Source organism: Calliopsis andreniformis, chromosome 9 (assembly GCF_051401765.1).
Source record: "Calliopsis andreniformis isolate RMS-2024a chromosome 9, iyCalAndr_principal, whole genome shotgun sequence".
Taxonomy (NCBI): domain Eukaryota; kingdom Metazoa; phylum Arthropoda; class Insecta; order Hymenoptera; family Andrenidae; genus Calliopsis; species Calliopsis andreniformis.
This window is the reverse complement of record NC_135070.1, coordinates 19,229,415-19,257,088: the sequence shown is the minus strand read 5'-3', so window position 1 is coordinate 19,257,088 and position 27,674 is coordinate 19,229,415. Positions and strand designations below refer to the sequence as shown.

General features: G+C 45.5%; 1 protein-coding gene across 12 annotated transcripts in view; it reads right to left on the bottom strand.

Annotated features, from left to right (window-relative positions):
- Positions 1–18,347, bottom strand: part of Foxp (forkhead box transcription factor P) — a 196,597-nt gene extending 178,250 nt beyond the window's left edge. For all 12 annotated transcript variants that reach the window (XM_076385828.1, XM_076385820.1, XM_076385822.1 and 9 more), the window contains exon 1: positions 18,165–18,347. Coding sequence is in view for 11 of the 12 variants with exons in the window: in XM_076385820.1 (XP_076241935.1) it covers positions 18,165–18,194 (30 nt within the window). In the remaining variant the exon portion in view is untranslated. The remainder of the gene's footprint in view (positions 1–18,164) is intronic.
- Positions 18,348–27,674: the final 9,327 nt, after the last annotated feature.

Below are 27,674 nucleotides of genomic sequence, written 5' to 3'. Positions count from 1 at the left end.
AAAATATCTATACCTAATCTACATATATTATTACTACGTAATTATCACGAAGAATAGAAATAGATGTTTTTAATATCGTATAACTCGAAATTAAATTCCATGCAGTGCAATTCCATGCAGTTTCCAGTTGTCTGCTCGTAAATCGCTTCGATTAACTTTTGTTGGGTGCACAAGACTCTTGGTTAGCAGAAGAGATAAATAATTCAGGGAAACGATGATGCATGATCGCGTAATTCAGCCGACTGTACTGGTTGTTGAATTGCATTACAACGGACAGACGTAGCTTCATTTAAATATCATAAACTAAATGAAAGCGTGGCAATGTCTGGCACGATTTCTCAGACGTCGCTCCTCTCTGTGACTTGACTTAATATTTAACACCTGTGACGCTTGTTCGCTGCGCCCCGTACATCTCCCTGTTCGCATTATTTTCCGTCACAATGTGTGCATTTCGTGCTTCGACGTTAACAGAAGTTGATGGTCATAATCAATATTGCAGACGACTTTGACGAAATAGGAGAAATTCTAGTAACTACGATTCACGTTGAATTTACCAAACCAGATAAAATTACTGACTCAACTATTTAGTACGTACGATTTACTACTTCAAAGAATCTTAAATCTTCGGCAAATGTAAATAAAAATTATTTTCTTGGATTAAGTATCACTTTAAAAACTTATCATTTTGACAGCTAGCGATATACACACCTATAAAATATTAATCGCTGATAGCTTCAGAGTTTAGAAATTGAAACTTTCAACAGTATTTAAAATCCTGCATAGTGGACTAATGATCGATTAAAATGTGGGACGCCACTTTCCACAGTAGACACGAGTAAAAACTTTTGCTACATTATGCGTTTTCAAGTATTATTGGTTCATATACTTGAGGGTTTAATACATACATCACCGTGTATTAACTTTCACTGGAACTTTCATCGGTCAAAGTATTTTCCCGCTGGTGCAAATAGGAAATTCTGTTTACTCCAAAGTGGGCAACAATGTTGTCATACTTTCACCTGAGCTAAGATAATACAAAGTAAGGAGAAATTCTTGCCAGATAGAAACAGGTCAAAGAACTCTGCATTCCATCTAAAATGCTGATTCTAATACCAGTCACTCTCAATTCGTTCCAACGAATTAGCCAACGAAGCGACTCACAAATAATTCTATCTACGATTCGATCGACAATACCACGTTTGAGCAGAGTACCAGCTTCGACCATTCATTTTCCCCGACCTCTCTCCCTGTTGCCAGTTAATTGGCCTATAATCAGGTAAATAACGGAACAACTGCGATAAAGTAGATGCGGTTAAAGGTAAGAACTCTTTATGGCGTCTGAGATTCTGCTTACGTAACCTCTAAGCGAATCTCCATGCTTTCAAACATCTGATAACATTTATTGCATATCTCAGTGGAACCTCTCGAAATTGTCATTGTCAGAATTTTCCGCAAAGTTAAATCGAATACGTCTTCAAACCTTTTTACTCATGAAGGTACGTAATAATAATTTCTAAGATTCTCTACGAATTAAAATATCTAATAAGATAAGAATCGCGATTTCTTCAGCATTCACGCTTATCAGATTTAAGACACTTCGGAAATAAGCTCTCCGCTTAACGATATATAGAGAGCCAAGATATAAAACAAACACGTACTTATAATGAAAGGAAGATAATGAAGATCACACGTAACTCGACCACATTATCAACGCCAAAAGAATAATACGTCGTTATAATCTTTCGCCTTGGCAGTTAACCAGTCTAAAGGGAGTTCCACGGCGAAGGAAAAAAAGAGAATTGGAATTTGAAAAGAAACAAGTCGTAACGACCTGCTCCGTGTTGCATACGAGAAGGTATTTCACGAAGAGTAGAAAATAATCACTGTCGAGTGTCCTCTAGCGCGACATACTGCGCGCTCTCTCTTTACCTCGATACGAGCCTAAATTTCCTCCCCCACCCCTTCCTCGAGGCACGAATGAATGAATGTTCGCGATGCCAATGATTCCTAGCCGTATCTGTCCAGAGAGGGACCAATCACCGCGTGCACGTTACGCGAAGAACTCTCCTTTCCCGACACGGTCCGGTAGCGTTTAACTTTGCCGCGTCGTTTTAACGTATAGAGAGAAGCGACTGATGAGGGGCCTCTCAGCATCAATTCACCGTGGCAGAGGCACAATCATCGAGGGCAAAGTCATCGGGGAAAAATAATTACAATCGGTCGCCTAGTAAGCGCCCGCGTACTCCACATCGCCGATTCCCTTCGCCCCTCCCCCCACCACTCTAACCATCGCAGGGCTTCAAACCTTCCCCTAAGTCAGTCGTATATATCACGGAACCACTTCACATATTCGCGGTTCGACGATCCTGTACAAAATCCTAGCCCCGTCGTTATACTTGGTGCTCTTTATTATTACTTTTTTATAACGACGTGACAGAGCGTCAGCGCGTCAAAGGTTCGAACTGTGCGCGCTGTCTGCGAGCGACTCGATCGGCGGACAACAATACTAACGACGCGACACTGGATTTCCACGAGGCCCCTATGTGTACCCGAAGCCTCTTCTTTCGGCGGCAAGATCGAACGGCTCGCGACATTCTAATAATCGCTGTTGCGGAGAGACACTGTCTACCATGTAATTCGATAGGTGTATAATGACTGCACGCTAATGATTTCGGCGCAGACTGCTATTGTGACAATTACGTGTGCACCCTCTTGAGGGTGGTCCCCGAGTAAGAATACGTAGAGTGGAAAGAACTAGCTGTATTAGAGGTATGTAGAACTCATTCAAAAATAGATATAAATTCTCGGAAAAAATGAAATGGAACTCTCTACCTCCTTCGACGAGCTCCATTTCCATTATTGGAAAAAGAACAATACATCCCTGAATACTTTCACTCGTTTCTCTAGATGACTCTGTATTATTAGCTTATCCAAGTTTTCTATTTCCTCCGTCGACTAGATTCTCAATTAAATTCCTGTACGCTATCACAGTAGCGACCACTTACGGAGATAGGAGAACGTTTCCATTACTGAGCGCGCGCGTTTCAATGACGCCGCGAAGGAAAGGCGGAGGAGAAGTTCGAGAACTAAAACAGCGGTTTAAGGTGGTCGGTGGAAGAAGGCTGTCCAATGTTCTCTCTAACTCGGAGCCACTAAGGAGGCTGATCTATAAATAGGCAGCTCAAGGCACAGACAGGCCGACTAACACCAAAAAACAGCCATCGGGATGATCGGCCAAGGAATGTTCACCCTTAAGCTTTGCCTTGTACCGATCGTTCAGGAAGAACGCACGTTTTTAATTGATACTGCGTAAACGTTCCTTCGACGTACCGCTGAATGAATTCCCTTTGCATTAATGCGATCATTGCCACTGGAAGTCATTGACGATCTGAACTCTAAACCTCTAGTATTTTTAAATACAATAAACATGTGTGAACCTTTTAGTGTCAATAACAATAAAATTACCAATAATATAGATTGAATTCACGCTAAAAAAGAAGACTAAAAATTTCTCATTTGGATTCTCATCTGAATAATTTTGAAATTAATTTCGCTAGTCATTAAATAACCGTATGAACGAGGCACAAGATATCTGTTTTAGTAGCATGCATTTCCATAAGTGAAGGGGCACAAGAAACGTGGAAAAGCCGCATAACTGGAACTCAAAAGGAGACAAAAATTTCAAAGAAGTATGGGACGTAGAGAGGCAGTAATTTCGTGGAAGACAGATTGCAGAAAGGGAGCAGAAACGTGCATCCAAACGAAATCAGTTTACTCTCCGTACAACTCGGTTTCTCTATTTCTCGAGCTCGTGCTCGTTAAGATCATTAACCCTAATGGTATTCCCAACACGTACCGCGGAAACTTTAGGGCGACGTATATACGAACTTCCGGGAAGATTTTCTTTATCTCGGTCTATCGGTGAGACTCGTAGGTTCCCCTTTCTAACGTCGCTGCACAATTCAGCCATCGAGGCGAGCAGGGACTACAGCCGAGACGACTCTTTCGATCTTAACGGCCCTTTCGACATTTGCATTCATATCTTTCGGCTATAAAATGTACGCGGATGACCGGCGTCGTAGATTCGCGTATCTACATAACAGCCTGCGGTGTTCTATTCTAGATTCATAACTATTAATACTAATGTCCGCGAGTCTCGAGCCAGGCACCGGCTTCTTGGCTAACGTTGACCATTTCTACCTCTCATCAATGGTACATTCAAACGTTAGCAAACATGAATTTATCAACGAGAATGAACCGCCGCGTAAGCCAATGTTGTTTCCTGAGTGTACACGCCTAAATTTATGCGAACCGCCCATCCGCCTGCATCGAAGTATTTACAACATTTCTTGCACATGAAAGTCACCTTTCCGTGACTAATTGCATAGCTTCGCCACTAAGTAGCAAGGACAAAATAATTCTATACTGCTAACTCTTGTTTTCTTTTCGTATGTAACTTCGAAAGAGCACGAAAGTAATTGAATATACCTTTCGAAGTTTTTCAAAATAATCTTGAGGTGCGACACGCACCTGTGGCGAGTGATAAGATTGTCGAAGACTCTTTCGGTTTCAAGTTCGATTTTGGAGAGGACTATGAATATTGTTTCTTTCCTCGATTGAGATCACAATCGACAAATTTTATTACAAGCATTAGTCTATTATACTTGCTACCTAGTTACCCACAGGTTAAATCATTCTTCTGCGTGATTTTCTTTGCGTGCAACACTCAGCGATGAGATTTAATCACAAACGCTTGTAGTTTTCGCTTTATAGAGAGAATTAGGATCAAACCGCAACGTTAGATCGTTAATCCACAGCGATCAGGACGAATACCTGGGTGTGGAGTGTTTGCAAGAAAAATGTAATTACGAGTATAGAGGATGAAAGAGAAACACGCGGGTCTAACGAGTAAAAAAGAAACTAGCACCGTTCTTTCGTTCGCGTTTATTGCAGGCAACATGTTGCCGAGTTATTCAGAGCACGATTATGTACGCGATGATTCATATTTCAATTTTCTCTTTGCTAACCATCTGAGAATTGAAGACACAAGTACGACTCGATTACTCTAATCATGTGATCCTCTGCGAGCATGCGTTATCTTATCTGACTTGTACACAATATTCCCCGCACGATAATGCTGCATTTCATACCGCTGAATCTTGGATTTGTGTAAGAAATTCAGACACCGTGAAGGAAGGGAACCCGCGGTGGCTAGATGAAACGTCGAGACGTTCTGCTTTGGACAAATTTCAGAGATTCTGGGAAGATCGCGGAATATTTCGGCGATATTTTTACGGGAAGAAATAGAAGCAACTACGGGAAGCATAAATTTGTGGCAGAATACAACGTTAAAAAGGAGCTACACGAGGTCGAAAAAGAAAGTTGAAAGAAATGAGCGTTGAACTTGGACGCAAGTGAGCGCGCGACGTTGGCAAATTTTTCATTATCTTGCGCCATAATCTATTTACAGAAAAGATTTAAAGCTGGGACGTGCGGTGCTCCCCAGGATGGGGTTACTGAATTCATTATTCCTTTAAAAAATATTAACTTTACTAACTCCGCCACTCTCCGTTCCTTCTTCTCTCGGCCGAGAAAGAGAGAGCGAAAAAGAAACGTAAACCTATGTGGAAGAATGATAACACTTGGCGACTCCTTGCAAGGTTACTCCTTCATTTTCCCTTTTCCCTGGAATATTTATTTAGCATTTTCTTGATAAGGTTATACGCGGTAAATCTGAGCTTGCGCAATTATAGACAACGATATTTCAGTGATATATCTTTGGAAACGTCTTGTTCTAAGGGCAATAATTAACCGAATTAAATAATTGCCGCGTGCACTATACTTCCAAGTCATATTTCAAGCACGATACACATTTCGAGGTATACGTCGCTACCGCTGTCGCAATTAAATTTACGCGTGTCTAAGAATAACCATCGTTTGAAATAGAATCTTGTTGTCATTGGTTCACTAGCCGATATTATAATCTCTGGTTGAAACGAAATCGGCGCCACGGTTTTCCAGCGGACTTTAGATAAGTAGAAACGATCCCCCTGAATCTCCGCGATGATGTGCGCAACGAGCATTCCCGACTTTGTGTACATGTATACCCGCTAACATTTAGAGGAGCCGCGATATATATATTTTGCAAATTCGGGTCGCGTCGACGAAAAATTTACATTTAATGTAATTTATGTGCAATGGCTCCTTCCACGGTAAAATTAGTGTTTTGCAGAAGCTGGGCAATATTAAGTGGGGGCTGATCGCGTAAATAAATGAACCGATGAGAGCCAGCTACATACCAATCCTTAGTACAGCTGGCCTGACTATACTTGAAACTTCCGTGACCGCGGGAGCGAAATATACCAAAGTCGCCAGGAATGGAGCAAAGAGCAAATGCGTCTGCTAGAGGAACGAACAGTAAATCTGTCTCATCGTTTGGCACAGTCGTGTTCACCACCTCGAATGAATTATTTACTTATCAATTATTAAGCAGAGCCCGCATGTAGCGCTTAAAGATTTATGCCGCCGAGAAATTGTCTCTGCATCTTTCCGCCGTCGTTTCATAATAAGTATGCCATATTTTCGACATTACTCCCGTTTTCAAGGTTGCTATATGCCACGTATAAATTATTTTACAATCTGTATCCAATCTATGCTCGCTCCTCCTAGAACGGTACAAGTAATTAATGGCCGTTTCTCGATGTAATTGGAACTCCACCAACGACGGTAACCTAAAGTCAGACATTTGATAAAAAGTATCTATTAAAACATTAATCCTGCTACGTATTCGGTACAGAACTATATCAGAAATTATTTTTATTTACCCATTATTAGAAAATTAATCTTCTCTTATATTCTAGAAAGCTATTCATTAAGTCATTCTTCCCTATAACGTAGATATAGGTAAATAAAAGTATTCCAAGTTAAGTAGATTACGACATAATAATAGCATTAAGACTCGTGATCTAATCACACTAATCAACCGTGACAGCAACGTGGAATGATTCACGGGAAGAAGAGAAACGCGACAGAGGTCCGTAGGTGTACAGAAATTTCATTTGCCGCGAATTCTTTGCCTGTCTCCCTGAAATAGGAGCAAAATAGAGCGACACAGCGAGAGAGTGAGTGTCGAGTATACCCACGTCGTATACAGCAGAGCGGTAAATCTATCGCGTCGTTCGCTATGTAAATCGCTTATCGCTTCGAGTGGACCACTCGGTATAATTAGGTAGGTAGGTAGCTAGGTAAGTAAGTATAGGTAGATAGGAATGGCATCATGCGCGCCGACATGGTATCCACGCATCTAAATGGCGAGGAGGACGAGAGCAACCTCGCGGAATTAGGCTCTTCCGTTGTTTCTATTACAAAATAGATGGCACGATATTGCGGGGCATCAACGGCGCGGCTAATCTCTACTTCTTTTTCGTCGCGCGATACCGTTACCGTACCACGTATCTCCGCGAGCCGTCGCGAAATATTTTAGTCAGTGAAAGGAGGACGATTTCAGATCATTAGCGAGAGACACTAATGATTGATCTTCTCACGCATTGGTATTCAAATAGAAATGGAAAGAAACCCTTCAAGACGATATTTCGAAGAAATTTCTTCACATTAGACCATCTTCAAAGAAATTATAGTATTAATAAAAATAGAGGAAATTCTTCCTGAAGAAATTAATGAAAAATACAAGAAAAACATGTTTTCTCAATTCATTATACCTGGCAGAAAAAATAACCTTGAAGGTTATCAAAGGAACCGAGTGCCAACTTTAGAAGTCAAAGTTTACATTTCTCTGTAAATATTACCAAGGTCATGGTCTTTACTTTATCAGTGACCTTCAAGTTCTACAACCACTGCATTCTGTAGAATACCCTGTATCTGTAGATTTAGCGATGCAAAAGGCACATTGAATTTCAACGAAGAAATTTGACGACACCTGGTGAATCTGACTTCCACCTACGATACGAGCGATCGACGTTGACACATATCGCACGGAACGTCACGTGAATGATAGGCGACAGGGGTCGGGAAAATTGATGTCTGTACCATCGCTGCACCGCCGCTTTGTGCATTTGCGATCGATCGGAGGGGCGCATGATAAAAACCGCGTCGTTTCAACTTTTAACATTTATTATGGGGGATACGGTGAAAATGCCGATAAATTCGCGAAAGTGCGCGGTGCGTGAGCCAACCACCGGGTCGGTGACGGGACTGGGCGAGAATTGGCACGGAAGAGGACATCGTCGTCGCTCTAAATTATCCTCTCGAAACGCGTATACGGCCAATAATTTAATACGGGAGTTCGAGCAGCCTGGACGAATTTATAGCGTAAATAACATGGTACATCGAAAGAGCAAGGGGTACCATTAATCGCGTTTGTTGCGTGGCCGAGCCGTTTCTGCCCGATCCGTCGCGATAAAAGCCAACAAATCATCGTATCCAAGATGTATCCGTAACCATTAATCCGCGGCCGCATCCTATCCAGCTACTTAACGGCACTGGGTGAGTGCAACGAATGTCATCCTCTGCAGCCCCATGCACCGTCGTTCCGCGATGCAGGCCGGTCACGTGACCGACAGGAAGCTACCAATCGTCTTGCACGATTATCCCGGTCACCCTCTTTCCCCGCTGGAGCGCGCGCGCGCTCCTATACCGTGCACGTGCGTGTGCGTCAGCGTCAGGGCATCAGGGACAGCGTTAAATGGGATTCGCGAGCGAACAGCCGCGTGTCTACACGAGCACGGTGTGCCCCGACGATGGGAGTGGGTAAGTGTGTGGTACGCACACATGCACACCTCGTCGCGCGCGAATTTGTACGTGCACGCGTCGTATACATGCGACGCAAAGCGGCGCAGCAATGCGTCCAGAGTCGCGACCAGTAAACCGCGCTACACATTATCATAAATGCCCGCGCGCTGGAGCCCGTCCCACGCGTAAATCTGTTTCGCAAATTGCGCGAGTGGGATTATGTCATCTTCCTACCAGTCTCTTTCTATCGCGCGCTTCTCCTGACACGAGCGTGTCCCTCGAAGCTGACACGACACCAGGCCAGTTGGACGGAACCTAGCTGTCCTTCGACGATACGCCGTCTTCGACTTCCTCGCGGGAGGCTGTGGCAATTCGAGTAGCGAGAGTTCATTCACGATCGGTTATGTAATCTTCCAGGTGTTCTTTAACGCCTTGGCTTAAGATTTATTTCACATATTTGCATAAATGGAGCTTCCAGACGAAAATAAGGAAGCTGAATGAATAATAAGGTTGAGCAGGAATTGAGTGGCTTCGGTAGTCATTGAAATCTCGGTTTCTTCTCAAGAAAAATCCTACAGCCTTTTCTTTGTATGATATTTATTGGGTAAATTTCTTTTCATATTTTTCGAGAACACTGTGCGTGAATTATGACATGTCCCTCTCGCGAGATGAAGAAATTCAACTCGACCTAATTGCAGCATCCGAATTTCGATTGTTTAAGATTTAATGGAGCAAAGCCGGTGACTCAAGCATGAAACGCGGAATTGCATACGATTGCTACATGTTCCATGATGATTGTGAAACCTGGAGAAACGAAGCAAGTAAATAAACGATCGGTTGTATAATGAGCGTACGGTGCACTTATCTGCAGTAAGACAATATTGTGCAAATAATAGTGGGCTCAGATAAGAAAGTGATGCAGAAAACAACCTAAAGAGAGTCATTTTCCTAGAGGTAGTCGTTAAGGGGAAATTATTTTTCCTGCAATGTAATCTGCGCTCCGATAATTCCAACACAGCACATATTTCTTTCAACACGGATCGTCTGAATCAGAGACTTTGTTATTTTGAAATAGAAACTTCGGATAATAGTATCGCGGACTATAATTAAGGTGAACTAACCTTGCCAGTTGTCTTGGCTCATAAATTAGGAATTTTTATGCCGCCCTCACGCCATCCAATGAAGAAACACATTTGTAACTTTTGCACGATAGAGCTTGTAAAGAGTAAAGCGTAATGCATAAAAGGTAGCCCAGGAAAATCCAGGTTTGCGAAGATATTTCCTACGCGAGCCGAGCAGATGTTACAGTCTAACACAGCCGACGAAAACGTCCGATTCAAACTGTAGTCACTGTCTTCGTGCGCGAATTTTCAACACGATGGAATTATCGTCAGAACAAATGATCATTCGCGACCAGAGGCGCGATCGATGAAGAGAAACCGATTGAAAAACGAGGGAAATCAGAACGCGTATCTAACACTATGTTCTCTAAACTTCTTCAAGCACTTTCAACGATGAGCCGACGGTGTCGCTAAACTGATAAGAACGCTCCGGCTGCGAGGAATTTAAACTGAAACGTGTGGGTATCGCGAAAGGAATTATGTTTCTTCGATTGAGCCCAACGATGCGCCATCACCATCGCCACTGAGAATTCACAGATTATCTTCCGTCGATAAATGATAGAGAGATTGAGTAACGAGTAATAACGCGCATTTTGTTACAGATACTTCTGTTACGTAAGCAAGTCAAATTTTCCCGCCACTTCAAGTAAAGGAATATCGGCGCGCTGTGTTTAACGAAAGCCGGTATAAAACTGGATCGAAGTAGTTCTTTATTGTTTCGACGGTGTCACAAACAAAGATACACGTTGATTATCCACAGCAACCAATTACAGTGAAGATAGATAAGGGAGTTTAGGTTGCAATAATTTTTCCACCATGCTAGTAGTTATTTATTATTGTGTTGAATGTGCCCGTTATCAGCAAACTTGGAGATGATATCGCAAGACGTCTGGGGCTCGACGACATGGTTGTAAGAAGTACACGAGCGCCTTAGTTTCCTCATTAACGAAACTTAAAAATATCGGACGAACTATTCTTTCTTTTTGATCGCGTTCGAACCAAAACATCGATTCCGAGAATTCGTCACTTAATTTGGATCCTCTCGGGACTAGTTTCAATGGTAATGCTCGACTCCGTCCCGTCGGATCATCAAAGGAACCAGCGATTCAAGAAAGAAAGAGTTAACTCGACCGAGTCCGAAGTGAGTCTCCAGTTACAAATATAGTCCCACGCGAAAACAACTCTTCGTTAGCTTTGACTCGTTTAAATTAGATTCGGGTACTCGGCTGGACGTGTTACGTAACCATTCAGGAACTTGACAATCTATATGCTACGAGGAAAACGGGAGCGGACGCGAAACAGGCTAGAAGAGCGAAAGAAGAAACTGCATGGGAGGAGAAAAAAAAAAGCTGAAGAATGGTTCGATCTGGATAGTTTCCCATTTGCGCGTTTAAATAACTTGGTATTCACTCGTAAGAGCTGAAGTCTCTCTCGACCAGCGTCGCGGTTCGAGTAACCGATTCCTGAAGTAGATGCAGAAGACGTAGTTAAAACCTCGCTCGACAGTTTTAGAGTAACTCTGTCCGCTTGATGGGGGCAAAGGTAATTTAACCAACGCGAAATACCCCGTTCTTTAAACGCGATGACGTCAAACTTGCGCCGTTCCATGGAATGGGCGAAGTTGGATGGGATGATTATCGCGGGAAATATCCGAGGCAAAAAGAAGCAATCGGCGAGGGACGATAAAGAAGCATCCGCGCGGAAACGATGAGACAGGCATGCATCGAACCGTAGGCTCGACGGCGGTTTCGCCTGGTGCATCGGCAACGCAGGTGAACCAACCACCCACACAAACGGCACACAAACGGCACACAAACGGCACACAAACGGCACACGCACGCCCCTCGACTGTTTGCGTATCCCTCTTTATGTCCCCTCATCCTTCACGCGGCAAGCTTTCGTCGCGATCCACGCGCTGTGTACGAATCCGCGCGGTAATTGATTCATGATAGAACCGCGAATTCAAACAAGACCGATCTACATTTTGATATGCCCGTCGCTCGCAGTTCACTACGGATCCCAACAACGTCGCTCTATTATGTCGCTGACGTTGCAACGAGATACACCGTGACCAATGCGGCATGGTCTGCCGATGATCGACTCTTTTCACTGCGACGACTGACCAAGTTTTTCTGTACGCAACACCGGAGGCTACATAGATTTCAACTGGAATTAATTTTCATTTATACTCATACTCATTTTGTAGCATGAGTTTTCTTTGTATAACCTTCAGCTCATAAGGTGGCTGTAAAAAGTGATTAATTGTACAAAAGCTGTTTATTAGTTTATCTTGCATCATCTCTAGCTTATAGCATTTTCATTACTAGAACGTAATATTTATTTTGCATTCGGAGAATATACTGGAAATATTCAATTCTATTCGATTATAGATTGCAAATTATGACGTACAATAAACCTCGTTAAAAAAGTGAAGAATCCACTGCTGACAGAGCTGCATTATGCACTCCTTCGCTCTATATTTTCGTTTCATTAGAATATAGTGCAATCGCAACGAAGTCGATGGAAACGCTCTTCGTTTCCATGCCGTCGGTACCACTGCACGCGACGGTTTCCTCTCGGCCGACACTCTGACAAACTACACCAGGAAATCTTTGCCTCAATATGCACCAAACAAATTGCAAACCCCTACATATCAACACAGAATCGTGCGGCAGCCCCTCGAATACGCAGCACGGATTTAACAGCGTATTAATCGCATACTATTCCTATATTCAGGAAAAAAAAAAATCAACTCTCGTCCGACTATAGTCGTTTCAGTTTGCTGAAAGGACAGTGATGCCGTGCAGAGTGGAGGATTCAAATTACAAGACAGTAGATACAGACGATTATTGCGGTTTATATCTGGGCGGTGCATCTGGCCGTCCCCCTTTGTGTACAAATCTGCGTAATAATTGATACGCGATGGGATCACGAGCTCAAACACGAATGGTTTTAATACGCCGGTCGCTCTCAATGTCCAGCATCGTGCAGAATCTCTATTATAGTGGAGGAGAGCGCGGCAAACGAGGTTGCATCGGGTAACGCGACCAATGCAGAACGAGTGGATAATGATCGGCTTTTTTTCGACTCCCATCCCCGCGAATCGTTCGTTTCTCGGTGTCCCATAGGGAACGCGAAAACGGGACTCTTTGTGCCCCTGCGATTCTGCTACTTTCGTTCTCCCGCACAATGACGTCGATGAGGAAGCTTTTCTCTTTTTAGGAAAAGAAACGATGCCTTTTCATGCGATTCTACTAAAAAATACTGATCAATTTTTTTAGAGGAGAAAGCACTCTTTGCGGAGAACCGAATCGACATTAGGATTGCTTAAGTATCTTTTATGGAAGTTTCTCGCACTCCTACTCAGACGAATTTGCCAATCAGAGTTTTCATATTCAGATTAGTGGGATGAAATAATGTTTTATATCAGGTGTTGCTTTTCTCTGATATTATGTTAATGTAAGTATATTAATTTTACTGATCTTAGAATGACCTCTACTCGATGATCGAGGGTCAAGTATAGCCCCCTCTACCGACCTTCTAATTATTCTCTCCACAGCCTCGCAAGTTATTTGCAACACAGATCCCCTAAAATTCACTAAAGCCATCCACCGAGCAGAGTTCATGTAACGATTCAACCCCTCACGCATTGTAAAGGAGCAGGCAAAAGCGATTCCGTCCGTCGCATCGCGAAACGTCAGCCTTCGACCCAAATTCCTAGTCGACATCGAAACGGTTCGCTTTCCAATTGATGGGTTGACTCGTTCCCGCGAATAATTCATGACGCGAGGGATTATCTGGGAAATTGTCGTCGAGGCGACGCCATGATCTTGTTATAACGAGTCGCCGTGCAAACCGTCGGTACATCACAATCGCGGGATGATAATTTAATGTAACGACGCGCGCGTTAGTGCGCCGATCGCAAATGAACGGCCGCCGCCAGCGTTCCCGTGTTAACGCGCCTACGAGAACAGGCCGTGGGGGCATATTTGACACGGAGCAGTCATGGATCGGCAAATCATCGAATCATCGGCGGTACTCGACAACGTAGCAAGTCAACAGGCGGTCGTTATGTATATTGACGTGTACTTGCCGCAGTTGCGGCGTCGATGCCTGTTTCTATTGACAAATACCCGTCGCGGGGGCGATGATGCATTGCCGTACACGCGCCCTCGCCATGACACGGAATGCGTATTATCGCGACAAAATGAACCGGCCTCTAGGAATTCGACTGCGCCGCGTTCGATGTGTCCGCACGGCATTGTTATCGATAAGCTACTCCATGATTTTCCAACCGGCTCGTCAACGAACTTCGACACTGTTCAGATTATGCAACTTGGGTCTATCCATTCTCTATTCATCCCTTTACAATTACTATTGCTTTCAAATCTTGTTACCTACAAGAAGTACACCATGATTCTACTTCGAATTTTTCTGTTTTTATCTGGAGGATAGAGTTCAATTTTAAAACAATAATAAAGACATAAATTTTGAAGTTAAAAATTAGATTTCTTTTTGCTATCTGTAATAAAACGTCGATAAAATTTTATTACTGTTTTTCTAGATTTCCTGCAGGCAGCTACCTATTTACAAACTAAAATATCGGAACATCAACGAGACATCGGAGGCGCCTTCCGAAGGCTTGCACGATCCACTTGCGTCCGAAGGAACGAAAACAGGGAAAAATAATAGAATCGAGAGGTCGCGTCGAATTGAAGAATCGACGACACCAATGCAAAGTGGCATTGAAGTGGTTGTGACGGATGATAGGCAGAGATCGCGAAAGTGGTGGAGGAGTAGCGACGATACACAACGCGCAACAATGGAGCCAATATCCGTAGAAAGGTGGTGCTCGTAACGTGCACACTCGACGCGCTGGAAACAAATGTCGTACCTATGCGTGACAACCCTTACTGCGCTGACGGCGGGTGGGAGCGGTGGTGTGTTTGTGAGCTGCGTGTTTATTGCTCGACCTGGCAATAATAACTGGTTATTATTCATTACCCCGCCGCGCACGGTGTTCGGAACACACGAATGTCGCAGTCACCTGCACGCCCGCGGGAATCACTCTTTCCTTCTTCCTTGCTCTTTTTTGTTTTCGAGCTCCTCTCGAACCGTCGAGGACACGATTCGTGAAATATCGCGCTACGACTCCCCTGTAGGGGCTGCCAGGGAAAGAGCAGCGTTGCAAACTACAGAAGAGGGCAAACTACCAGAGAATACATGGAAACCTGCATCCTCTGTACCAACATTACTGAACGTATCGTTAATTTATTAGATTCAAAAGGATCCAAGTGAACGTCGGTAATAGTACACAGGCGAGTAACGAAGAATAAAGGGGCTTGTGCGTTCATCTGACGTCAGGGGTACCGTTCGATAGCATTGAACCTAGGATTACCTACAGCGTGTGCACGACTACCACCACAATCACGAGAATGCATTATAGGTTGGTGTGTTCCAAAGAGGCGAAGAAGGAGAAAAAATATATATATATGAAGGCTCGCGTCGCAAACCTGGAGCATGAATAAGCCAACGGGCAAAGGTGTGGTTCCCAGGCGTCCACGGTAGGAAATCGCTCACTGGGGAAGAAAGATGGAGAACAGAAGCCAGGAGCGAACCAAGACGTGATTAATATAAAAGTGGGCGGAGCCTAGTCTGGCCGGAAGTAGCCGAAGAGGGATGCTGTGCCGTGCCAAGCAAGCGCGAAAACGGGGGTTATAGTGGCACAACTGTGTTGGTACACTGTACCGTATGTATATCTTCATCCTAGGCGGCTGCATACACACCCGCCCGTCGCAGCGACTGGTGCACGTATGCGTCGTCGACGCACGTGTGTGTGACCGCGTGCACACGCCGCCACCCTGGCCACACGGACGCGTTTCAAGTGGCGAAAGAGGTGAGAAGATGGGCGAGCACAGAGCGTTTGGCGGGGATGACGCGAATTGTACACCACGATTGACAAGCAACACCCTGCGGCCGATCTGGACGTTCGGCGGGGCCACTGGGGAAGGCGTGACAGTGGCTCGAATCGTTGCCAGGTAATGCCCCTGCGTTCGATCGTCGACAACGGTCACTAGCAATACCAAACCGTGCACTAGACACTACCAAACAGTACAGAGAATCGATTGTGCACCGTGGTACACGGAAGGAACCAGCTCGCGACTGAAGGAAGCACGTGTCAGGCGTCAGGCCCCTCGAACACTCCGTGGTCGCTCCTCGGAACCCTCTAGCTTAAGAAAGATCCTCGGACAGCGACCTGTTTCGCCGCGGCTGTCAGAGACCAGCCGCCTTTGAATTTTGACGAAATCTTTCGGCCAGCCAAAGGGACCAGAAGCAGATGGCTGCACCGAGCAGCCGACAACCTTGGAGAAGCAGCAGAAGACGAGAAAAGGAGAGAGGATAGGGGATCAGGGTGGGTCGGTTGATTGGCGAATATGGGATCGAAGGGAACCGGGCGATCCACCGGGGGCTCTCGCAGACGCGGGGTGCAAGGGTTGACGCGCGGGGGTGGCCAACCCCACCTACTTCTTTAACGCCCCCAAGTAGGGTAGGACCGCCTCCGTCTCTGCGTTGTTCCACCTACTACACCCCCCGGGACTTCTGCAGTCTCATACCTACACCACCCGTACACCATCATCCTCCCATAGCTTCGTCTACTCCCATTGACTATATCCTTCGAAGAAAAATCGCCTCTATTCCCAGGTAACGCGGCAAGCATCTCTCGATTGAACCGTAACTGCCATTACCGAACGAATACACCGCGATGCCACCGAGAATGTTCCTTTGAATGCTTCGGACAAGCAGAAGGATCCAAGCTTTGTGGTTAATGGATGAGCTTTTGCTTGCAGCTTCGTGAAAGTCGATAGAGTAATGAATCACTATTGTGTTTTTCTTTTTTCTTTTCAAGCGGGAATTGTATGATAGTACATAGTACATTGTACGAATCGAATGATGCTTATTAGGTACTATTTACGCGTGCAAAATAATCCTTGATAGTGAGTTGTCGAAAGAGAGAAGGCAATAACATACTGATTCATGCTGTCGTATTATATCATTCGTAACTCCAGGGAACGTCAAAGCAGCCTATATCCTTGCCAAGATTATTTTTAGGAAAAATGCGTTTTGCCGGAAAGATTTCTGTACTAAGGCAGGTACGCATTTAGTTACTCGAACGTAGTTAATCTTGGAACTGTGTAGCGAGATTTATTTGACCAACCATTCTGCTTGTCCGGTGCACCTATTTGTCTTGTCAGGATCGTTAAAGTGTCATTTCCACGAATATCGCTCGGCTCGCTCAAAGTGAGATCAATCAGAAAATCCCAAAGCAACCAGCATTTATCTATATTATAACGAGACACTTCGAATGCTAATAAATAGCGAAATAAAACGTTAGGCAAACTTTGATTTGTTAGAGTCACAAATTCCTATGACTCACTGGTGCTATTACTATGCGAAACAATCGACATTCTTAAAAAACCGATCGCTCATGCCAACAATTTCATACCCATTTTCGTCCTTTTCTATTTTTGCGATGACCTAATTCCATTAATTGATAACTACTGGTTTCTAGCTATGCAAAATGCAATAATAATTTCGAGTATTTCGGTATTAGGTATCGATTCTATTCCTAATTTCGGTGCCTGCCAGTGGGGGTAAATATTACGGTCCGAAACCGATCGCTCCAGAATTATAACCCCTACAATCTTAGGACTTTCACGAGTGCTCCTATGTAACCCTCAGTATTTCCGTACCTAGAGTTACATTTACGGGGACGCGTTAAATCCCCCGATGACAAAACGTAACCATTCGAGACGTTGAATAAAGGGGGCGAAACGGGGAGACAATAGCGACACGTACACCAACGTCAAGGAAGCGATGGATGCAAATGATTGGAGGAAAGAAAAGCCCGAACACAACAATCCGCTAACGACAGCGTGCAAAGGGAGTCGGGCCACCGATAGCACGTGGCGATCATCATTGAGTAAGAGCAACGCAAAGAACGGTGAATGAAGCAAGCGGCAGAGAATGATGAGACAAAGACACGGATTTAAACGGAGAGAAAGAGGCAGAGAGGGTTGCATGATGCAGATGCGAGCGTACGATTGTGCCCGAGCACTGAGAGAGGCAGGCAGGTGGGCAGTCAGGTAGGCAGGCAGGCAGGCAGGCAGGCAGGCAGGCAGGCAGGCAGGCAGGCAGGCAGGCAGGCACAGGCAGGCAGTCAATCAGGCATCGGGTGTCATAGGCAGTGCACAAGTGAAGACGGAAGTAGTGTTGCAGGGTGAAGTAAGTCTCTACCTGGACGGGTCTCCAGCGTGGTTCCAGCATGTCCCGCTTCCTCCTCGTCGTCTCGCTCGTGGCTGTCGCTTGTTCCTCCGTCCTTCTCTTCGTCAGAGTATTGTTCGAAGAAACGAAACGAAGACACAAGACCCTTTTCTCGTTTCTCCTCTATCTTCCACAGTCTTCCACACGTTCCCGTAATTCGTGCCTTTCTTCCCTGTCTCTCGGTCCTCTCCCGCCCACCCCCTCTCACCCTCTCGCCCTCTGCCACCTCTCTACCTTTCTCTCCGCCTCCCCCCTCCGCCCCTCTGTCCTTCGCTCCCCCCTGTCTCGGTGTGCGTGCGTGTCCTCCTCTCTTCCTCTCTCTCTTCCCCTTTCTCCTTCCTTCCTCGTACCCACTCTCTCTCTTTCTCTGTATATCTGTTTCTCCTGCTACCTCCTTCCCTCTCTCTCTCTCTCTCTCTCCCTTCACACGTCGCCTATCTATTATCTATCTATTTATCAGTCTCTCCCGACGTCTCTCGCTGCTCTCTTTCTCTCTGTCCGGCCCGTGGACACCTCCGCGCGCCGCGCCACGTGTCTCTTTCCGGGGGGAGAGAGCGACGATGCCGATGATGATTTCTCTCGCGGGTTGCTTTCTGCTCGGGACACGCGCGCGGTAAGCGGCGGCGGCGGCGACGGCGGCGATGCAACAGTGGCGCGGTCTATCGTGGGCAAAGAAAGGGCAACGTGTAAGGTTGCCGGCGTGCGATCCTCGAAGGTGCTGCGTGCGGTATTTTTGAGGGGAGGGTTGGAGGGTTGGTGTTATGGTGGTGGTGATATTGTGACGGTGGTGGTGGTAACGACGGTGGGCGCCCTCTCTCGCGATCTGTGCGCTGACCAGCGTGTCGTGTTCGTCGACGTCCTCGTCCTAATCCTCGTCGTCGTCGTCGTCGTCGTCCGCGCAGGGTATCGTGCGCTGAACCGTGCGAAAATTGAGAGTCTGGTTTGAAGAAAAAGGGGTACCGCGCGCCGGTGGCTGCCGTCGCGACTGTGCGACGCTCGGCATCGCTTGGCCGCGAAACCCTACGGCCGCGCCGAACACGCGGCTACTGAGTCGGCGCACTCACTCCTTCTCCCTCTGTCTCCATCCCTCCCACGGCCGCTTCCCTCGTTCTCCCTCGCTCCCCTTATCGCGGCGTATCTCGCTCTCGGTCGCTCGTTATAGCCCCGTTTCTGTCAGACAAGCCTTCGTTCGCGTATATTCGCTACTTGTACGTAGCCGCGCGCTTCTGCCTTCATGTCTGTCTCGCGTTCTTTTCTCTGTCCGCGTCCATCCCTCCCTCTCCCACCCTCCTGTCCTGTCCTCCTCGCGCCTGTGTTCTTAGCCGCCTCCTCTTGGATATTCCAGCGAGCACTTACCACACAGAGTCCTCCTTCGTAAATACGCTTTTGGTTGAACGCGTCACGCTAGCGGAGAAAAATTTTGGAGCAGCTCGAAACGCTGTGTCGCGACACCCTGGCGTTTTGCTCTTTTACCGACGGTCCAATGGGTTTAAGAGATGCTGTCTTAACGTCGAGGTGGCTTGGGACTGTATGTTCGGCTCGTTGGCTGGTATTTTTAACGAAAATGAACGCTTTAGGTGCGCGGGGACTAGGGATGACTTGATACAGTTATTATTATCGATTCGACCTAGTCCTAAGAGCGTGCTAAAGCCGATGACCTACTCCGATGCGTTCGTCAAGCTGGATGTGATTCATCATCGTTGTATGAGCACGTTCCTGGTTAATCATCAATTTGTAATATTCACCATTCATGATGCTTGAAAGCGTGTACAGTGGGTGTTGTAGAAATCATCGTTTTTTCAGTGTATCTAAATTTATGCATTTTCTGTATCCATAATTCAGCGTCGTGTGGACGGATTAAACGCTGTTTAAAGTTTAATGATTTTCCTACGTCAGAGCAGAAATCATTTCTGACATAGATAGAACAACAGCGTGAATGGGGAATTTCGATGGAAACGTTAGGCGAAAGTGTGAACAGCCACAGTTAGGGGTTACATGGAAAGTTGTGCTGGGGTAAGAGAGACAGAATGACATACATTCAAGAAAGGAACGTATGGTACACAAGATTGAAACTGTCATGGTTATAATCGGAGCGATAGCGAATGATGGGCCTGAGGACAATGTCGGGAAAACGGGTCGCGGGAGGGTGAGGGCGGAGAGGGTGAAACGCGAGAGACTTCACATCTGCTAGTTTGTTGTTGTTTGTTGTTGTTGTTGTTCGTCTTGTTTCTCGACGCGGAACCAAACCATCGCACAATGCCGTTGGAGTATGGCAGCGGTATTGATAACAGCCTTCAATGGCGAAGGAGAGAGATGGAAGTCCAGGGGAGATAAGGACTGAACAGAAACAGGAAGAGGCATACATAAACAGCAAACGAGTGATGCAATTTCCTCGATTAAATGAATGAAAAAGGAAGATATGAAGTATGCTATAAGTATTTGACGAGTTGTATTATACAAGCAACTGTTATTGAATGAATCATGGGCAGAATCGAGATTTACTGGTTCAATGTTAATCGTGGAATGCTTGTGGGCGATATCTGTAGACATCCTGATAAAGGAGGGCTGTTAATCGTGGGAAAACACTTAGCATCGGAAAGCAATATTGGGAAAAGTGCGACGAAACAGGAGCCCCTACAAAAGGACATCGTTATCGCTTAAAAGCCCCCGATATTCGGCGAAATATCGCACAAACACCGTCATTCTGATGAAAAGATTGTCAATAACCTCTAACACCTGTTGCACAGTTTAGCCACGGATTTTATTCTCACGCGTGGGTTATATTCATTTATTGGCTCGCGGATTTCACGGGTCACACATCGTTCGCGTCGATGCACCGTCCGACATAAACGCTTAATGCGGTTCATTCGCACGGTAATAAAACTACATCCCGATGAAAATTTCTGATAGAATCACATCGGGCCACGATGGATTCTGTTGGATCACCACCGACTAATTGTTATGCGTTTATTAATCGAACATGGGCTTTAAAAAACGCGTCAGCATTCCACGCGCGATCGGGTTGTAAAACCTTCCATAAGCAAAAATTAAATCGACATATAAAAGAAATAATTGCATCAAAAACTGTTTACTTTTATCTTTAAAATATATTGCTATTTAATGTAAACGAGTGATAAAAAAATCACAAGTATTACTTTAGCAGTTATGGTACTCACAAAAAGTTTACAACAACTGTGGAACGATAGCGCCCTGATTTATCCAAGTTGTGTGGGAGTTGCATTTCGTAGTGTTGTTGATTTTTGCATAATTTATCAAGGTTGTTTGGTTAAGCGAGCCGTTAGGGTGAGTCGCTGGGGTTGTTGAGCTTGGGGATTGCGCGATGGGGCGACAATTTCAGACACCCTTCGCCAAGATGATTAGCATCCGCTTCAGGGACGTACTTATTTCCAGTCTTGTCGCTAATTTTTCTGGACCCTTAATTGCAATACGTCGTCACAAAAAAACACGAACATAATCCAACAATACAACTAACTGTGACCCTATTCTTCCTTAAAGAATCGTCTCATTTCCCTCATCGCGATTCTTTGGTACTCCTGGGACTGTCTGACTACGAACGAACCTGAATCTACTTACGACCAGACGTCGCGCAATTCTATTTTCCAGCGTGCGTAGGAGAAATACACTATTACAACCAATGCGTATACATGTTAAAAACTGAGAAGAGAATCCAAAATGATTATTGAATGTAACAATATCGGTTATGCAATAAAACTGAATACCCTGATCGTTATAATAACAGCACTTGCGTCTATCATCAGAAGGAGGTGTTCTCGTTCGTTTGCCAGGTCGTCGAAGGATTCTTCGATTAGGACGGCCCTGCCCAACACGTAAGCAGGCATATCGCGAGTACACGACGCGACGGAGTTGTTGAGGATGGGAATGGGTGGACGCAGGGTTGGCACACAGAACGAAGGGGTTGCGAGGAGCGAAGGGCTGTCCACTGGTACCAGGGAATGGGACAGCGAGGAGCGGCGGGGGGTCGAAGGGGACACAAAACCCGTCCTATACTATACTACTCTACAATAGTTGTTTACCAGAGTCATACTGATCGATACTCAGTGTTTGCTATCAGAGGGAACCATGCATGCCGGGCGCTACTTGCCCAACACCAAAAGTAAACACCCACCCCCGTACGCTATCACCCCAACAACACTCCCACCGTTCCTCCGCCGACCGGTTAGCGGCGAATTCTCACTCCCACGCGCACACTGTCTCCCTCGCTCTTCCAATCTCTCTTAGTATTCCAGCCGATCTTCCTGGAATGCACAGACATTTGGTTTGCGTGTTGCACACGTGCTCGTGCGATCCTGAGTGCAAATGTATATTCAACGCAGCGATGACAGAAGATCTCAAACGTCATACATGCTTTAGATTAGCAATTCCATCTACGCTTGCAAAATACATTCGTACAGAAGGTAATAATATATTTGTGCGAACTTGTTCCACAGTTTCCAAGTATTCGACTCGTGTCTAAATGAAATCGCGCATGAAATGTCATGTCCAGTATAGAAGGATCGTAGCCAACGAACGTAGGATGCTTGAGATCGTAAAAGAAAGGACATCGGTCCACCCACGCGGCCAGAAACAATGCACGTGCACATCAGACGCATCTTGGTTCTCCGTGGCGGGCCTCTCTGCGTTCCAGCCACCCCTTCGTGGTATAAACTACACCCGCAGGAGCTCGGGGGTTGTCTCTGAACGATCATAGCTAGGTCCAGGCCGTTTCACCTCGTACATTTGCATAATAGGGCCTCCGTTACTCGTGTCCGGGAACACGGCACCGGGGGAAATAAGGGCGTTAAAGGGTGTAGCGTGGAAAAAATTGTACGCGTCTGTAAGATTTTTTCCGACGGCCGTGGAGATTTTGACGCGGCGGTGAACAACGTCGTTAGAGGCGTCGGGGTGCTAACGATATACATAATTTCCTCACGATCTAGTGCCTACTATTTGCATAATAGCCCTAGATAAAACAAGATACCTGTTCGAACATAGAATCATCAATGGAGACGAGCTAATCGAGGAAGGGGCAAAGCGTTCCGTTTCGCTGTAATCGATCGATTATCATGGTAGATTAGATGCGGAAGTGTCTGGCACGATAAGTTATTACGGTGAACGGGCATTCAGCGTAATGATTTTAATAGGAAGTCCCGTGGATCGAGGGGGGACGAGACGAAGCGGCGAAAGCCGGAAAGTCGCCGCAAATCCTGCGCAGAAGGGAACAGAATAGGGAGACCGGTAAACAAACAGTGAAAATAATATAATTTACAGAGGATTAGGAATGGTCGGAACGGTGCAAGGAGGAAGGGCAGAGAAAGGGGCGGAAAAGGGTTTCTCGGTGCACAGAATAACTGTTTCTGGTTATAATTGATATCCTGGCAAAGCTCTATAATCCCTCCCAGCCGAGGCTGCCACCCTCTTGAAAGTCGAAACCGACTACGGCAAAAGGTGGAGACCGCCCGAAACCGCAGCACGTTTGGTCATGCTTCTATTTACGGAACATTTTCATAATGGTTTATTTCCGCTAATGTCAGCCGACCTGGCGGAAACGAAAAGACCGTATTTTCTCTACGAATTTCACGGGCCACTCGTTACGGGCGTACATTCATTCCTCGATTTCCTCCGCCAAGGAGAAGCTGCAAAATACGCTTCGTCGGCGAACGTTCCCCGTATAGTTTGCGGTCACCGTACCCAGGGAGCCTTCAATTTTCCCCACTTAGTCGCGATTTCGATGTTTTACAATATAACTTTGCCTACGTATTTCACGGTCTGGGGCGAGATTATTATTATAATATAATAATACAAATCGGAATGATCGAAATAAGGCCTCGAGGATCTGGGAACTCGGCTGTGCCTTTGTGTTTCGGCTTCTGCCGATCCGATTAATAAAATAAAGAGAGACAGGAAAGTTGTAGAGAAATGGTTACTATAAAAATGAGCGGTAACAAAGCGCGGCTCGGCGGGGAGGGACGGCGGGACGGGACGCGATGAAGGGTAGAGAGAAATGTAATATCTAGCGAGCGCGTAATTATGATTCCATTGAAAAGTTGGTCGGACCGGCCCTTCGCGGACGCATTAATGCGGCTGACCGTCTCTCTCCAATTATAAAAGTCTTCGAACAATGGGAGCCGCGAGTGCTGACATCAGGACGAACGCATGCACGAACGGGTAAATAATACTCGCATCTGTCCGGGCTCCGTTTTCCAACGTTTGTTCTTCCGGCCACCATCCGGATGTCAGCTCTGTCTCGGCATTTTGCTCGAATGCCAAGGGAGCCGTCTCTCTCTTTCGCCCACCTCTTCGCCCGTTCCGGTTCTTTCTTTTCGCATTTTGAAGTGCGTAATAAGACGAACTTCAACTCTGCAGAATGGTCACGGGACTTAATTAACGGGAACGAAATTATTTTCCTATCGTCTAATATATGCTTTCGAGAATCCTATGATGTTCCTGCTGCCCGATTACTCTTGTATTTTCTGAAGATAGCATCTTTCTAGAGCGCTCTACCTTCGATTTTCCTATCATATCAGGTAATTGCGATCGTATCGTGTGACGGTAAGAAATTTGTAAAATTCTAAAATCACAAAATCTTGACAAGGGGAGAGATTTAAAATGAAGACAAGTCCTACAAACAAACACGAAACTTCACGTGATAAACGTTATCGAAGAAATAGCCAGAGACGTGATCGTGTGGATGATGGATCTATCGAAGAGATTAATGGGAATCAATGTTCAAATTATATCGAGAACAATCTGTTTACTATCAGCAGTATATCCCATTATTTATCTAGATTGGAGACACAGTAGAGAATAAGCCCTTTCGCAACTGGATGATAAACAAAAACGAGGACCTCGATGGTTCTTAAGGGACAGGGAGAAGGAAAGACGCAGAAAGATCCAGCCGATGACAAATTAACGAACCGCGGTTTTCTCTTGCGTCAAGATCCTAGGGAGCGTCTGAAACGGTGCAAATCCTCTCTTGGTTCTGCGAGCACCTAATCCTCGGCAAAACTTCGACGAAGCCTTTAAAAGAGATTGATCGTCATCTCGTCACTTGTCCTCGATCCAGTTCCTCGCTCGCCGCATGCCCCGACGAATCTCGCGAAACGCAGAAAAGACGAGTGGTATATATTCCCGTGTTCCATTGTAAATACCTGGTCCAAGTATCGAGACATTAGTCACGTCTTTAAATGTAGCTCGGTATCGCAGGGGTTCCAAGAACGAGGGGTTTATATCTGCGCAGCGAGGAGCATTAGTGACGTCACGAGGACGATTTCGAGGCAAGATCAGCTCGGTTTCGAGGGATTTCGATACGCGAACTAAGCGACACCCGAAGGACGAGTGTTGGATGGATTATTAATGATTCGATCCGTTCGCCAGCGAAGAGCGATACGCCCGAGTTCGAATTAATTTTTCAGCGACAGTACCTGCCAATTGTTACTCTAACACGTATCGTAACAGGTCGGGAAATAAGTAATCGCATGCAAATTATAGCCAGCGGGATAAGGGTTTCACGGAGTATTAAAGAAAGCTGAAAATTTCAGCATAAATATCAGTTCAAGAATGAATTGCGGCTATGAAAGCGGGGAAGGGGGTGTCATTAGAGATCCAGAGGGGTTGCTAGCTACCTCTCCAAGTCGCTACCCTCACTGTCCCCTCATCCGAGGGGAATTTCTAACTGATTTACGAGAAAACAAGACTGTTTAATATTTCTCTTGGTCCCTTGGCGCCACGGTTAGACTCCTGACTCCGCGCGTGACTCTCGCGACACTTAGAAACTCGTGTAACTTGTCTGCGTCGATGAGATCGTGTAACCACTGACTTATAACTTTACTCATATTATCAGATGAATCCATTATCGTGAATTGTGAGATACGAATGAATAACACAAAATTCTTAAAATTACTTACATCCTAAATGTTAGAAAATTTAATGATTTAATTAAAAATTCTGTACCAGTGTTAAAAAATTTACTTAATCGTATATAAAATACAAGCCCGATTTACGCTTCACCGCTAAAGCCTGTATCGCTCGCTTGTATAAATCTTCCACTTGAAATCTACTTAGAGACCCCCAACCCCGGTGGCTTCAACCCTCTGTAACGTCCTCACGACCAAACAAGTCGCTTTTGCTTCCAGCCCCACTGCTTGACTCGAGCAGGCGGTGGCGTATTTCCTAAAAATGTGAGGTTCCCTCTAACACGACGAAATGTCGTAAAAAAGTGTTTGTCAAGCACATAAGAAAACAATGTGTACAATCGTACGTTTACAACAGTCACAGCTAATTGCCGTACTCTTTATAGTTATGAAGTAGTGACTTATCTAAAAAAAGTACCAATATGTTTTGTAATTACGCCACACGGCACGCGTACGCAATGAGTCTCACTGTCGGATAACCTGTTGGATAGAATGGACGAAACACTTTGGAAAGTTCGTGAAAACACCGATTACGAGGATTCTAAATCTTCTTAAGGCACTCGAGATATTTCTCCGAAGTCCTTGCACGAAACTCGTTACTCCACTTTATTTTTACATGTCTAACGAGACAGGAGACTTCGTTGCTCTTCGCCCTATCGACAGAAGTGAACATATCAGCTGCATTCGAGTCACGTCGGAGAAACTGCTTGTATCCAAGACGCGAAATCATTAATTCGGCGCCCAGCAAGCCATATCTTGGAGCTAACTCCGGAGGAACTATCGGGCTAGGAGATTGCGAGAAGGATGGCGAAAGGGGTTACGAAGGGGTCACGGAGTGGTTTCAGGAGAGGGAGGAGAATGGAGCTACGTTACGAGACATCCGTCGTCCTGCTCGGCACTAACGATAATTAGAGCGTTAAGACGACGAACGAGAATAAAACGAAGAGCAGAGGAAAACGTGGAAAAGACGAGATCGATACTAGAAATTTTAGAGCGAAATACTTTGATGGAACTATGAATTCCCAAAATTATAGAAAATTGGAACGAAGAAAATGTTGAGAGACAAGAGATAAACCGGAGGGTCAAGGAGTTGCAGCGACTCCACTACAGTAGAACAAGGCCGTGTTAGTCAGCCATCAGGGATATTCAGTAACACACTCCAATTCTACTCATCGACATAGAGCGATTTTAATTACTTCAGAGTGTCAAGCCAAGGGTAGGAGAAATGATAATCCTACAATGAACCCTTCTAATATTTTTCCAGGTTCCTCGACTAAAGAGAAATGGCAAAAGGGTAGCGGTATAAACACCCGCGATACAGAGTCTCTCGTTATCGCGAATAAATCAAATGACCAGTGGATATAAGCGGACAAAGCGACCCCGCAGCATATTTTCTAGTAAACTTTCCCGAGGAGGTGTGAGCTGGCCGGAGGTAATAAATGCGTGTACACGATACGAAGTAGCCAATATAATACACCGGCCGAAATTTATACAGAGTCTCGCGTGTACGAGCATACATCGACAGGGTCGCGTATGTGCACGAGGGATGCCT